The sequence below is a fragment of the Eptesicus fuscus genome, chromosome 8 (genome assembly GCF_027574615.1).
Source record: "Eptesicus fuscus isolate TK198812 chromosome 8, DD_ASM_mEF_20220401, whole genome shotgun sequence".
In the NCBI taxonomy this organism is placed as follows: Eukaryota; Metazoa; Chordata; class Mammalia; order Chiroptera; family Vespertilionidae; genus Eptesicus; species Eptesicus fuscus.
Window position 1 is genome coordinate 18108576 of NC_072480.1, and position 14633 is coordinate 18123208.

Below are 14633 nucleotides of genomic sequence, written 5' to 3' on the forward strand. Positions count from 1 at the left end.
CAGGCAACACACAAGCAATCATCGAACACATTATTAAAAACTGTGATGTGCTATGAAGGAGAACTGTAGGAATTATGAGAGAATCTCATTTAGACTGGGAGAGCGTCAGGGAAGACCTTTTTGACAAAGTGATATTTAAGCTCAAGTCTGAAAGGTAAGTAGAAGCCAGTCAGGTAAGGAGTGGGGAGAAACATTCTAGGCAGGAAAGTAAGCATGTGTAAATGTCTTCCAGGGTTTGGAAATAGCAAATAGATGATATCGATAATAATCATTAATTTAGGGAAGAAGGTCGAGATTTCAGTTTTTGGACATGATTACCTTGAGATGCTGTGACATAATTAGGAGTATACATTTGGTCTCTGTCCCCAGTTCCTGGCATAGAGCTTCTAAAACCATTGCAACTTTCTGAGTGATAGGGGCGAGAGGAGCATCTTTTATTCATAATATGCCCTTTCCAACCATACCTTACTTTATTCTAGGGAGATGGCTCTTAGAGGATGGGGCTGGTCACTAGAGGAAGTGACCATGTGACTAGAGGGTGCAACTTCTAGTCCCTGTTTTCCCTTCTCCTCCTCTCCTCCCCATTGTCCATACATACACTCTGGCCTCTGGAGAGAGGAGAGGAGCTGAAATTGACTTAATCACCAAAGGCCAACGAACCAATCAGTCATGCCTATGTAATGAAGCCTCCATAAAAACCCTAAAACACAGGGTTTAGAGAGTTTCCAAGGTGGAGAAAACGTGGAGGTGATGGGAGGGTGGCACATCCAGAGAGAGCATGGGGCTCTGCACACATAGTAGTCCCTCCCCCCATACCTTGCCCTACCCATCTCTTCTACTTGGCTATCCCTGAGTTGTGTCCTTTATAATAAACTGGTAATGGTAATGAACATGTTTCCCTGAGTTTTGTGAACCCTTCTAGCAAATCATCAAACCCAGAAAGGGCGTGGTGAGACCCTTTGATTTACAACCAGTTGGCAACCTGGGACTTGTGATTGGTCTCTGAGTGGGGGCAGTCTTGTGGGACTGAGCCCTTAACTTGTGGCATCTAACACTACCTCCAGGTAGATCATGTCAGAATTAAAATTAATTGTAGCCCGGCCAGCGTGGCTCAGTGGTTGAGCGTCGACCTATGAACCAGAAGGTCACAGTTTGATTCCTAGTCAGGGCCCATGCCCAGGTTGCGGGCTCAGTTCCTCTCTGAAATCAATAAAAGTATATTTTTAAAAAAATGAATTGTAGAACACCTAGTCAGTGTCCACAGAGAATTAGAAAATTTCTTGGTGTGGGAAAAAAACCACCCATTTGGTATCAGAAGCATTGTGAATCCAAAACACTCCCCCCCCCCTTTAGATCCCATGAGATATTTAAAAGGAATGTAGTAAGTACAGTAACTGGATATGAGTTTGGAGCTCAGAAAATAGATTCAGTTTAAATAGTTAAATTATAATTTGCTTGTATTTCAATAAAATTTTACTAAAATTATAGTAAAATCAGTGGTGGGTGCATGAAAATAAATCACCAATTGTGCCTATTCTAACCAGGGGGGAAATACCTGAATGTGCCTTTAATTTAACCTTATTTTCCTTAAGAACAAAGCTCATTCTGGTGATTAAGGCTCTTAAAGCCCCCAGGAGTCCCAGCTGGCAGCCTACTAGCTGTTCCAAAGCCAAAGAGAGAAAGTGTTTGTGTCTGCTTAAAAATGGAGTAATTAATGATGTGGGAAAACTATTTTTCCTTTATTTGCTTCTCAGCATGATGGCTGTATGATGAAGGATACTTGCTAGAATTGAATATGAATACTACAAGAGAAAAAAGATATGAGCTGATATGTTTGCATTGTGTGAAGAATGCTCAGATGTTTAGTAGATATGCTGCAAAGATCAAAATAGCATCTTAAAACATCTAGAGAATTTGAAATGTAAAACTACTAGAAAATGAAGACATCCACATGGAGCTGTAGGCATCTTAATACTAATAAAGGAGGTGGTGGAGATGGAAGAGGGTATAAGGGGGAATAAATGGCGATGGAAATAAAAGAATACTAATAAGAATTATTTATCACATGGACATGTGCTCGACAATTTTCCTGGTAACAAAGCAATGGTAGGAATATTTTTTGGGGGGAGAGGACATGGGAAGGTTGGGGCTACCAGCACTGGAGGAAAGACATGACTCCTTGGCTGACATCCTTTGTCAACATGCTTCATATTCATTCTTAATATCTCAACTCAAATTTGAGCAAGTCTAATCTGATTACATGCCATCCCCTTCCCCCCAACAGGGTCAGATCTGTGTCATAGGCTATCACAGAAACCAGTCCTCCAATCACAGTACAGAATACATTGTAATTAAATCATTCATTGTTCATAGGAGTAGAGATCTCAGTCTACAGCTCAGGTGATCAAGAAATATAACGTAACCCAGCTGGCATTGCTCAGTGGTTGAGCATTGACCCAGGAACCAGGAGGTCATGGTTCTATTCCCAGTCAGGGCACATGCCTGAGTTGTAGGCTCTATCCCCAGTGTGGGACGTGCAGGAGGCAGCCCATCAATGATTCTTTCTCATTATTGATGTTTCTATCTCTCTCTCCCTCTCCATTCCTCTCTGAAATCAATATAAATATTTAAAAAAGAAATATAACTTGATTTATACTTCAAGATCTCATTCAACCATGGTGATAGAAATATAATTTCAGTCAATTTGGGGTCCCAAAGGGTTCTGTCGTTCTGTAGCATTAAGCTTCTATAGTTAGAGAGGAAAAGGAGGGAAGGAGGGTACTGGGAGTGACCACTTTGTCTTTAGTGATATCTGCCCAGGAAGCTGTTTGTCCAGATATCTGGAGTCCTATCTGGTTCTATTTCCTTAATCACCTAGGCCAGTGGTCAGCAAACTCATTAGTCAACAGAGCCAAATATCAACAGTACAACGATTGAAATTTCTTTTGAGAGCCAAAATTTTAAAACTTAATCTATATAGGTAGGTACATTGTTATTAACTTAATTAGGGCACTCCTAAGCTGGCCTTTGCTAAAAACTCAAGGGGCCAGAGAGCCACATGTGGCTCACGAGCCGCAGTTTGCCAACCACTGACCTAGGCTATGGGACTAGAGCAGCCAGAGGAACCCCCAGAAAAGCTTTTCACTGCCATACCTCCTCTGGGGCAAAGAACATAGCCTCACCATTTCAGTAGGGAGAAAGCAAGAAGAGGAAAGGACATAGCTAGAGAGAGAAAACTCTGGTTCACATTTAAAAAAAAAAGGGGGGGGCGGGGATTAAACATACATTTACAGCCCTGGCTGGTTTGATTCAGTGGATGGAGCCTGGGCCTGCGGACTGAAGGGTCCCGGGTTCCATTCCTGTCAAGGGCACGTGCCCAGGTTATAGGCTCGACCACCAGTAGGGGGCGTGCAGGAGGCAGCCGATCAATGATTCTCTCTCATCATTGATGCTTCTATCTCACTGTCCCTCTCCCTTCCTCTCTGAAATCAATAAAAATATATTTTAAAAAGATGTTTTAAAAAAAAAAAACAAAACAAAACACAACAACAACAACAACATGCATTTACTATTTGTGAATGTGTAGTGGAAGTTATGTAGGAGAAATAATTTGCCAGTTTTTACCAGCTCTGTAAGTCTAGTGTGGAATCCTAAACCTGTTTTTAAAAAAGCAGAGGAAAAATATTTTAAAATATTATCCAAAAAGTGAAAGCAACCCAGATACCCACTGATAAATGATAAATAAAAATACAGTCTATATACACACAATAAGATATTGTTCCTTCTTAAGAAGGAAGGAAACCCTGTCACCACATGCTGCAACATGGATGAACCTTGAGGACATTATGATAAGAGAAAAAAGTCCGTCACAAGAAGACACACTTACACACGTGGAGTCCAGTCCACAGACAGGAAGCAGAACGGTGGTCCCCGGGGGCGGGGGACGAGGGAAGGGTACAGAGTTTCAGTGTTGCGAGGTGAGAGGACTTGTGGAGATGGATGATGGTGATGGTTACAACACTGTGGGTGTACTTCATGCTCACTAAAATGTTTCCCTCTGGGGTGAGCTGGGAGTTGGGGGTCCCCGTCCAAGGTCCTGGGCGCGATGCGCGGGAGGCTGGGGAGGGTTGGGGTTCGGCCCTGGCGCCTGGCAGCGGGGCCGCGAGGTGTGGCTGGGCCTCCCCCTGATCCCCGGGAGTCCCGCGGGGCCCGCACTAGCCTGGGAGGGTCGGCGAATGGGGGCCCAGGGACCGTGTGGGGGACGAGGGAAGAACGCGAGGGGAACCCCCAGGAAGAGGTGGGATGCGGAGGCGGTGGAGCGCCTGCAGCTGCAGCGTCGGGGCGGCGCTGGCCGGAGACCCAGCCCCGTGAACCCCCAAAGGAAGCAAAGAGGGTAACATTTATTCCTGCAAGTGTGGGAGGCTCACGGGAGCATATAGAATTTAAACCTTCTCTCCAAGTGCGTAGGGGAGCTAACGAAGACAACCAAGCAGGGGTCATCCATCTGAAACTGTAATTGGCAAAGTTAGAGGTCACAGCTCCAGCCTAAGTCCCTTTCCTACCACCGCCACGGAGATGTGGGACAGAAAGGCCTGGGCTGGGAGTGCTGCCGAACGGGCTGCAAAGGACCCAGGTGGCTTCCTTACAGCAGTTATTTCGGCCCTTACTCCATTGTTTCTAGCAAGTGCTGTCCTGGCCTGGAAACTGGCCAAGGTGATTGAGGCCAGGGGAAAAGGAGCAAAAAAAAAACAAAACAAAAAACGCCAAGAAAATATTGCAAAAACGAAACGACTGCAAAAGGACTGCAGGAATGAACAGGCTCCTCAACCAGAGGAAACTCATTTGGGAAATTACGCAGCTTTGGAAGGACCCTGTAAGGTTTCCTTTCTGGATTTATGACGGTGTTTAATAAACGAAGCCTGAGCATATGGAAGAATCATGTTAGTTCTGACCGCTACTGTAGCAACTTTTAGACTGAAATTGGCTTTTATTATGCTAAAAATGCTTTATAACTGACTTAGTCATTTGCCATTTTGCAGCTTAAAACATCCTGTGGAGAAAAAAAAATGACTTCAGATTATGAACTCTATTTAAATACGGGCTCAAAAAGGGGTCCTGTTCTGGACAAAGGAAACTAAGAATGTAAAAATGAGAACTGTCCTGAGGTGAAAAGTGTGCTTTACCTTAAAAAGAGATACAGTATTTTAATTACATCTTTTATCAGTGTCGCTTATGTCTTAGAATCATTTCTGACTTTCTCAAAACAAAATATTATTAATCAGTGAGTACTTCGTTTTCTACATTTTTCTCATTCTAGCCTTTGAGAGACTGGTAATTATCAGACATTCTGCCTTTTGTAAAACCTAATTTTATAAAAAGTTCTCTCATCTTGATTATATAGAGTACCACCTACCAACAATTTTTGTGCTTATGAACACGGCCATTTACTTAGAGATGGCTTGTTGAATAGAGTAACACTGTGATTTAAAGCTTGCGGTAAAAATGCCAACCCTCGTAGTACTTTGGAACCAGTTTATTCTTACTCGTGCTAAGAAGAAATGTGAAGTAGTTGAAATGCCTTAGCTGATAATTTGCTGATTATGTAGCTACCACTTTTAGTTTTTATCTCATTGTTTGAACTCATGTAGTGATGTCCTGTAATTTTTGATCAAACAAGTTCACAGTGAGAATTAAAATGCCAAATTTTTTTCAAGGAAAAGAATGTTTAACTCTGCACTTACTGTATAGGCTGCTGTAATAGGAGACACCGTACAGTAGCTTAAACAAGTTCTGTTATGTGTATATTATCACAATAGAAATACTATTCACATATGTAATTGGCTGTGTAGTATGTTTCTCTTCAGCTAGAAGATAAGCTTTGAGAAGAGTGGGGCCTTGTTCGCCTTACTTATTGATCTTACTCACTGCTCTATGCCCACCGCCATCTAGTGCAGTGCCAAGCACATACCAATAACTCCATAAATACTTGTCAACCGAATAAGTAGCCCTTGAATCAAAATGTGGGGGGCAGAGTTTACTCAGGAAATCAGTGCCCCATATAACGAATTACTTAGGAAACATTGGCAGGGGATTGCATAATTTGCTGCTGATAATATTCAGTTGCCATAGTGCTTGGGTGTTTGTGAACAGAGACCTTGATTAAATCTAGAAAGAGAAGAAAAATAGGTATCGTGTTACATACTTGCAGTCATATAGTTTATTTATTTATTTATTTTTTGTTAATCCTCACCTGAGGATATTTTTTCATTGATTTTTAGAGAGAGCGGAAGGGAGGGGGAAAGACAGAGAAACATCAATGTGAGAGAGACACATTGATTGGTTGCCTCCCACACAAGCCCCAGCTAGGGCCCGGTATTGAGCCTGCAACTAATGTATGTGTCCTTGATCAGAATTGAACCTGGGACTCTTTAATCCTCAGGCCAACACGCTATCCATTGAGCCAGACTGCCTAGGGCAGTCATATCCTTTAAAAATATATATTTTTATTGATTTTTAGAGAGAAAGGAAGGGAAAGGGGGAAAGGGAAACATCGGTGTGAAAGCAGAACATCTACTGGCTACCTCCTGCACACTCCCTACCAGGGATCGAATGCACATGAGTCCTGACCAGAATTGAACCAGCAGCCTCTTGTTACACGGGATGATGCTCAGCCAACTGAGTGAGCCACACTGGCCAAGCCTACCTATAGTATCCTCATCCTCCTCCTCCTCCTCCTCCTCCTCCACCTCCTCCTCCTCCTTCTTTTTCTTCTTAATATTTATTGTTGAAAGTATTACATATAATCTCCCTCCTCCCCCATTGACCTCTTCTGTCCCTCCTCTGCCCCCCTCAGGCTGCCCCAGTCCTTCATCACCCTATTGTCTGTGTCTGTGGGTTATGCATACAAGTTCTTTGGTTGATCTCTTCCCCCTTACCTGCCCGCCCCCGCCTTCTCTCTGAGGTTCGAAATGTATTCTTAATCATCTGGTCCCCTGCAGAAGAGGGCATCTTCTGTTGAGCTTTTTATAATAATGGAATTTTGAATTTTAAAATACTGTATTTTCCTAGATTAGCACAAATAACTTACAGTTTAGCCTATAAAACTAGACCTAAGATAAACATATAGAGTTTAATTATAAAAAGTAAAAGAGAGAGAGGGTATAACAAGGGAGTGGGGAAAGAGAATAGTAGGGAGGAAAGGGGGGAAAAGGATGGCTCCAGGGAAGCAAGCAATGGCAATTGAATATAATATTTATTAAGATTAAATATTAATGCGACTGTGACCCAGCAAGCTCACACCTGGGAATCTATCCCACAGAGATAAAACCACTATTCATAAAAACGCATGTACATGGATGCTGTTGCAGCATTATTTATTGTGACAAAAAGCTGGAAACAAAGCTTCTGGCTGAATAATGCTGGCATACCAGCACCATGAATTATTATTCAGTCATTAAAAAGACTGAATTAAATCTAAACCAATTGACTTGGTAAGATTTCTATGAGGTATTGTTGAATGAGAAGAGAAAGATGCAAAAAAAAAAAGTAATCTGATCTAACTTTTGTAAAGCAAAAAAATGACAGGAAACCCTCCACATTTCTATACATGATTTTGTGAGAATGGAGAAAAATATGGGAGGATGCATGCTTGGTTGGTGATCTGGCTTGTGTGTGTGTTGGTGTGGGAATGGCTGGTGGTGGAGGGGAAAGAGAAAGGGAGGAAGAAACCAAGTAGAAAAGACAAAAGCAAAAATATTTCACTAAATAATAAAAGCACGTATAACATGCATTTATGTAAAATTTTGTAGTATAGAAAAAAAGTTTTTTAAAAATATCTTTTTATTGATTTTAGAGAAAGGAAGGGAAAGGGAGAGAGGTAGAAACATCAGTGATGAGAGAGAATCATTGATCAGCTGCCTCCTGCATGCCCCCTACTGGGGTTCGAGCCCTCAACTAGGACATACACCTTGACTGGTTCATAGTTTGATGCTCAACCACTGAGCAACACTGGCTGGGCAAAAAATGTTTTAAAATGATGCAGAAAAAATTAACTACTTCCTTCCTCCAGTCAAGGGGCAGCTCTTTAGTGATTCCATCATCTCTGAAACATTTGTTTTAATGGCAGAGGGATGAGACAGCCTTACACAACACTGACCTCTAAGATCAAGACTCTTGATCATGGTTGGCTTTCCTGTCTCCTGCTGATTGGGGAGGGACCTGCTGCCTGGAATGTGGGCAGCCAAATTACTTATCCTATCTAATAAAGAGGGAATATGCAAATTGACCATCATGCCATCACAAAGATGGCGGCGCCCACAGCGGAGGCGGGGTTTCCGTAACACAAGATGACTGCACCCACAGTGGAGGCTGAGTTCCTGTAAAAAGCCATAATGAGCAATCAGCAGGGATCTGAGGCTGCATAGCGCTGGGCCAGAGCAGGGGACCTGAGGCTGTGCCCCCTGCCCAGTGGGGCTTAACAGGAGACCTCAGGCCGTGTCCCCGACCCCAGCACTGGGGGATCTGAGGCTGCACCCGCCCCCTCCAGGCACCGGGCCGGGGGACCTGAGGCTGCGCCCCTGGCCCAGTGGGGCTTGACAGGGGACCTCAGGCCACTCCCCCTACCCCGGCACTGGGCTGGGGTACCTGAGGGTGTGCTGGGGAACCTGAGGCTGCACCCCCCACTCGGTGGGGCTTGACAAGGGTGGGGCCGGCTGGGTCTGGATCTCACTCAATGGGGGTGGGGCCAGCTGGGTCTGGGTCTGGGTCTCGTGTGATTTTGAGGCGCTGCGGGTGGGCAGGGACTTGACTCTGGGTCCCGTGGTGTGCCCCAGACTCTGACAGGAGGAAGATTTTCATATACATTTTACTAATTTTCTTTCATCTCTGACACTTCTATTATAGAAAAAGGGCAAATAGCAATATTAAAATATTTCCTCTAATCCCCTTTTAATGTGCACAAATTTCATGCACTGGGCCACTAGTTTATAATAATAGAACAGGATCTTACAAGAGAGAAGATATAGCAGGGTAAAAGCTCCCAAGGGTAAAAGCATATATAAATATTGAGTGAGAAGGAAGAAGTATGGAAAAAACTTTTGGAAGGTACCATTTTTTATTCATTCTGGAATTTAACTATATCCTTATAAACTGGGATTAAAAAAAAGTGAACTCTGAAAGCATCAAAAGGAGCCCTGATCTAGTCTTGGGGGTCAAGGAGTTGATTTCGTCCTGAGGAAATGATTTTGAGCAGAGACCTAAGGGGGTTAAGCAGATGAAACGAGGAAGAGTGTTCCAGCGGGAGGGAATAGCACACACAGGCCCTCAAACAGGAGGGACAAGGCGTGTTTGTGGAACTGAAAGAAGTTTAAGCAAATACATAAATTATTTCTCTTCCAAGGACATGATCCTTATGGTTAGTGAAATGTATTCTAACATTGGCACCAGCTCTGAAAGACACCATTTATTTTCTCTCCTTGGAAGTACCCACTGTGGTTTTTCTGGCGGCCCAGAGAAACCTGACATTGGTTTGGGAAGGTCTAATTATTCTTCATGTAAGACCCGGCTAAATGAGTCAGGTCTTTGTGTGTGTAGCCTAAGAAGAATTTGGCAAAGTTGAATGATTCGTTTGTGTCATTTGTGATTTTAAATAACATTAGGAAATAGTTCAATAATCTTGGTCTATCACACATTGAAATGCAGTAGCTTTGAAGATCATTTGCCTTTTTACTTTAAAGGAACAAATTGGCAGTTGGGTAATGGACCCACCCTGCCACAGGTGAGGTGAGAGCAACAGTAACTGTTGACTCACAGAGACCCATTTTCATATACCACACATAAACATCAGTTTCATTACTTCATAGTTTCATCTCTTATTAAAGCGCTGTGGCCGAAACCGGTTTGGCTCAGTGGATAGAGCCTCGGCCTGTGGACTGAAGGGTCCCAGCTTCGATTCCGGTCAAGGGCATGTGCATTGGTTGCGGGCACATCCCCAGTGGGGGGTGTGCAGGAGGTAGCTGGTCGATGTTTCTCTCTCATCGATGTTTCTAGCTCTCTATCCCTCTCCCTTCCTCTCTGTAAAAAATCAATAAAATATATTTTAAAAAAATAAAAAAATAAAGCCCTGTGAAGTGTGAGTCATAGTAAACTTGAGGTCCGAGCGTTTGAGAGAGCCAAGTATAAAAAATTCATGAAATATTTCTGCACTGCTTACTCTATTTTTTCTTATTGCAACTGGGTAATCGGTTTTTAAAATTTAATGTGCTTCTCTCCTTTGCTTTCCGAAAGACATAACCTTCACCTCAGTTGGCTCTAGGCATATAGCTGATGTGGAGGAGATGAAAATCTGTTATGGAAGAAAGCAAAGAGAAAGAGTGGATAATTTTCAACTTTTGGCATTCAAATCCAGAATTAGGCAGCTAGGCCTTTGCACAGTAGCGTCTTTAACATACCCAAAAAGCAGGACCTGGTATAAGGTTGAAAAGTGTAGTGTAATAGAAGAAAGATACTTCTAAGGAGGGTTATTAGCTAAAACACAGGATGCTCAGTCAAATTTGATTTTCAGATAAACAATAATTTTTAGTATAAGTATGTTCCAAATATATAGGACATACACTAAAAAATTGTTCACTGTTTATCTGAAATTCAAATTTATCTGGGCATGTTGTATTTTTATTTGCTGAACCTGGCAATCCTACCCTTAAGGTCTAGAATAGCTAGGCAAGTACTACTCTATACAGGAAAACAGGTGTGACGGGAATCTAGAGCAGGCTAACCATCCAGACGCTGAAGCCCTTTTCTCTATTTGAGCGGAGCCTGCAGTCATTATAGAATCAGGAAGTACCAGATACTTGCTTTCCCAGCCTTCCTTGAATATAAATGAGGGTACGTGCCAGTCAGATACATTTACCCTGACTTTGACCAGAAAGCTGGCATTTAGAAGAACAGGTGCAGGGCAGAGCCTATTTTGGTGATGGGTGACGACAGTGACCTTGGCAGTGTCCAATGTCTGGTGGTGTTTTCAGTGGAAGAAGCTGTGGTATTCAGTGTCCATAGCAACAGCACTGTGTGTAAGGCCTTTCTGTGCGCATTGTTCCTGGCTGCATGGAGTTGGGGCCTGGTTCGGGCCCTCTCAGAGACCCTGCAAACTATCCAATGTCCTTTTGATGAGTTCCTTTGCTTCTTAACTCCATCAGAGTCGGTTCTGTCTCTTGCACCTAAAAACTGTGAGTGATAAATGAAATTAAGCCTGGTGTGAAGAACTGTGGAGAGAAGAACAAGAGGAGTGAGAGATAGAACAGAGTGGGCAGGGATGTGCTGGAAAGGAGATGGAAGGTAGGTAAGTTGGGGAGAATGGAGACCTTCTTAGAGGCTGCTCCGGGGCCAGTGTGTGTCTGTGGCCCTGCTGTATTTTCCCAACTCCCACCCAACATCGTGTGGTCCAGCCACCCAGGGCTGCTCATCACTCCCCCAAACCACACACACTCAGGGTCTGGAATACGCACTGGAGTTCCGAGCACAAAGCTCGGTATTTCCGTATGTGTCCTGGAGATAATCAATGCTTTCCAAGATGCCTTGGCTTTGAACCCTGTGTGCTTCTGTTCATTCTGTTCCTTCGGTGTGAAACTCTCCCTTCTCTGATGGAAAAAAAACACACCTCCTTAGCCCTTCAAGAGCCAGACCGAATGCCACGCCTGGGAAATTTAGAGAGACCTGTGCTCCATGCTGAGTTCCCTCTTTAGGCAGAATTAGTCAGAGCACTTTCCCCCTACCTTTAGGGTTGATGATTGTATTGTCTGTCTGCCTTGCTGGGCTATGTACATACCGAGGGCAGAGAGCACATGGTTTCACTGCTCTGCCCCAGCTGCTGACACAGTGCCTGGCAAAAAGCTGGGCCCTACCAGGTCTGCTGAGCAAATTGAATGAGTGCAATCCTTTGTCTCCCCTTATTTAACTACTCCAATCTCATGTCTAAATGGCCTTTCATTATATTCATCTTTGATCTAAATACTGGTAAGTGTTCATTCCTATCTGTTCATTACAGCATTTAATGAAATAGCTTGCACATAATAGCCACTCATATGGTGGTTGATTTGATTAGATGTCTTGGTTTAATGCCTTTATTCACAGAATGTCAAAGTTTGAAGAGACCTGTGACCCCTCAACTGGTGTGTGAATGTGTGATGTCTGCATGCCAATGAGTTTGTCATACACATTGGTGTCACTGGACTGGACGGCCGAGTCTGCCTCGGGCCAGCTAATGGCATGTGAGTCCTTGACTTCGTGTAGAAGAGATTTGACAGCACAAGTTCAGGTGATTTTAAGAGTGCATATATTACAGCTGGGGACAGTGAGAGTTTAAGAGACAGAAAGTTCTCACCTGAGATAAGGTGAGGGCATCTCCAGAGAGAGAGCCCTGTGCTGGTTGAGGGGGGTTATCTGTTTCCAAAGGCGGTTATTATTAGGGGAGGTCTCAGGGCAGGATCTCAATAGAATATTCATCAGCTTTCCAGGTGTGTCCTTTCAGGGGATTATTAGTCATTGCATTTGGTCCCGGCGTCACCAGCCTGGTTTTGCTGCTTTTCTGGGTCTGGAGCTGAAATACAACTGAGGCCTAGATGTTTTCTATAAGGAGGAAAGGTCAGGGGACCATCTAAACGACATGACCAGCAATATGAAAGGTCACCCTGGGGGCGAGGCTGGGCACCGGTTTTACCTGTTGCTAGGCTCTGGGGCTTCCTGCCCTGATGATCTTCTGTATCTGGCGGTAAATTGCTCAACCAGTTTGTTCAGCCATCTGTCTGAGTGTCCCCATTCTACTTGCCAGGAATTTTCCTGCCTCGTCGGTTTCTATACTAACACAGCGGCTCTTTGCTGCTGCATGGAAAACTCTGGCTCTTTGCTGCTGCATGGAAAACTCTCTTTGTTCAGTAATCAACAGCATTTTGAGTGTGCTTTCTGTCCTTTTATTTTTATTAAATTTATTGAGGTAGCATTGGTCAATAACATTATGTAAATTTCAGGTGTACAACTTTATAATATAACATCTGTATACTCCATTGTGTGATCACCACCCAAAATCTAGTCTCCTTTTGTGTCCACATATTGTGGGCTTTCTGATGTTGATAGTGATGATGAAGGAAAGTGTTAGCTGCTAAGGGAATTTCTCTGCCATCCTCTTGATAACAGTATTTCCAGTACCCACTTGGCACCATACATAGTCATTATATTATTGACTAGATTCCCTGTGCTGTACTTTACATCCCCATGACTACACTGTAACACCAATTTGTCCTTCTTACTCCCTTCACCTTTTCACCCAGCCCTGTTGGAGAGTGGGAATTTTTGAGCATGCTTCCAGAGAGGCCGTGGACTATGCCCCAGATAGAGATGTCAGTGCTGACACTAGGCCAAGCCTTGAGATATGGTCTCATGGCCCCTTCCCAGCACGTAGCCTTCTTTCACAGAACACTGTCAGCTTTCTGGAGAACAGGATGACCTTGTGAATAACATGGTCGTCATTGGCATGATCCTGCCGTTGCTTGGGAAAAACTGTTTTATCTTGGGTTACTTGTTCTGCAAAAACCGGATGTGGTTAATGTGCTTAAAAGCGGTCCTACACAAAGGGTCGCTGCTGCTCTCTGGTCTCCCTGCGTGGAGAATGGCAGAGCAGTCGCCGGGTCGCCCAGCCGCCCGGCTAATAAAGGCTCCCTAAATTTTAATTTGGTCTGGGCTCCAGTGGTCATTCACTCGCATCCGCTCCACAACAAGCCCCTCAACGCTTCTTTCTTCCTCCACCTCTGGCAACTGTCTGTTCTTTGTATCTACGAGTCTGTTTCTGTTTTGTTTGTTCATTTATTCTTTAGATTCCACATAAAGTGAAATAATAAGATATGTGTTTTTCTCTGACGCGGTTATCTACCGCCCTGAAGCTCAGAAGAAATTTCTGGCTAAAGATACCGACGAGGCAGTGACAGTCCCCGGAGAGAGGAGACATGGGTAAAGGATCTCTAGGGACACTTGAATGCAAGGAAAAGGCAGCACAGGAGAAAACAGCCAAGGAGATGGAGGAAGAAAAGCCAGAGAGGGGATGAACAGAAGGTCATCGCAAGGCGAAAGTTTAAAGGGGAGAAAGTGATCGATAGCTGCAGAGAGGAGCAGAGTCAGGACCACTTATTTTAACAACTCTGAGCACTCGGAGTGGTGTGCCAGGGCGCCTACAGACAAAGGCAGAGAACTTTTTAGAGGCGTGGCAGTGGAAAGGAAAGAGAGGATGATAAAGTCACACTTTTTAAAAAGAAATAAAACAGGACAGATTTGGATTTATTACGTACCGACAGGAAGGAGCCAAAGGAGAGGAAAGACTGAGGATCAGGAAGAAAGGGGATAATTAAAGGAGCAAAGACCTTGAAGTGGGAAGGGGTGGGGGGTGGGGGGTTGGAGGAGGGCTGACCGTTCCCTCCGAAATGTGGAGGAAGGCCATTGGGACAGGTGCTGATGAAGATGCTGGTTGGTGGAGGTGAGTGAAGGGGTGAAGCCGGAGACATGGGAGGGAGTCTGTGCCTGTGGACTCTACATCCACAGTGCGCGAGGAAACAGTTTGTTGGTGTTGATTCAATGGTGGAGAGGGCGGTTTC

The 14633-nt window shown here is 44.0% G+C and overlaps 1 protein-coding gene across 1 annotated transcript; it reads left to right on the plus strand.

The window, feature by feature from the left end:
• The first annotated feature begins 4575 nt into the window (after positions 1 to 4575).
• On the plus strand, positions 4576 to 4899 carry LOC103289730 (small integral membrane protein 15-like). The gene has a single exon (XM_054720280.1). The coding sequence runs from the start codon at positions 4576 to 4578 to the stop codon at positions 4897 to 4899; it is 324 nt and encodes a 107-aa protein (XP_054576255.1).
• The last annotated feature ends 9734 nt before the right edge of the window (positions 4900 to 14633 follow it).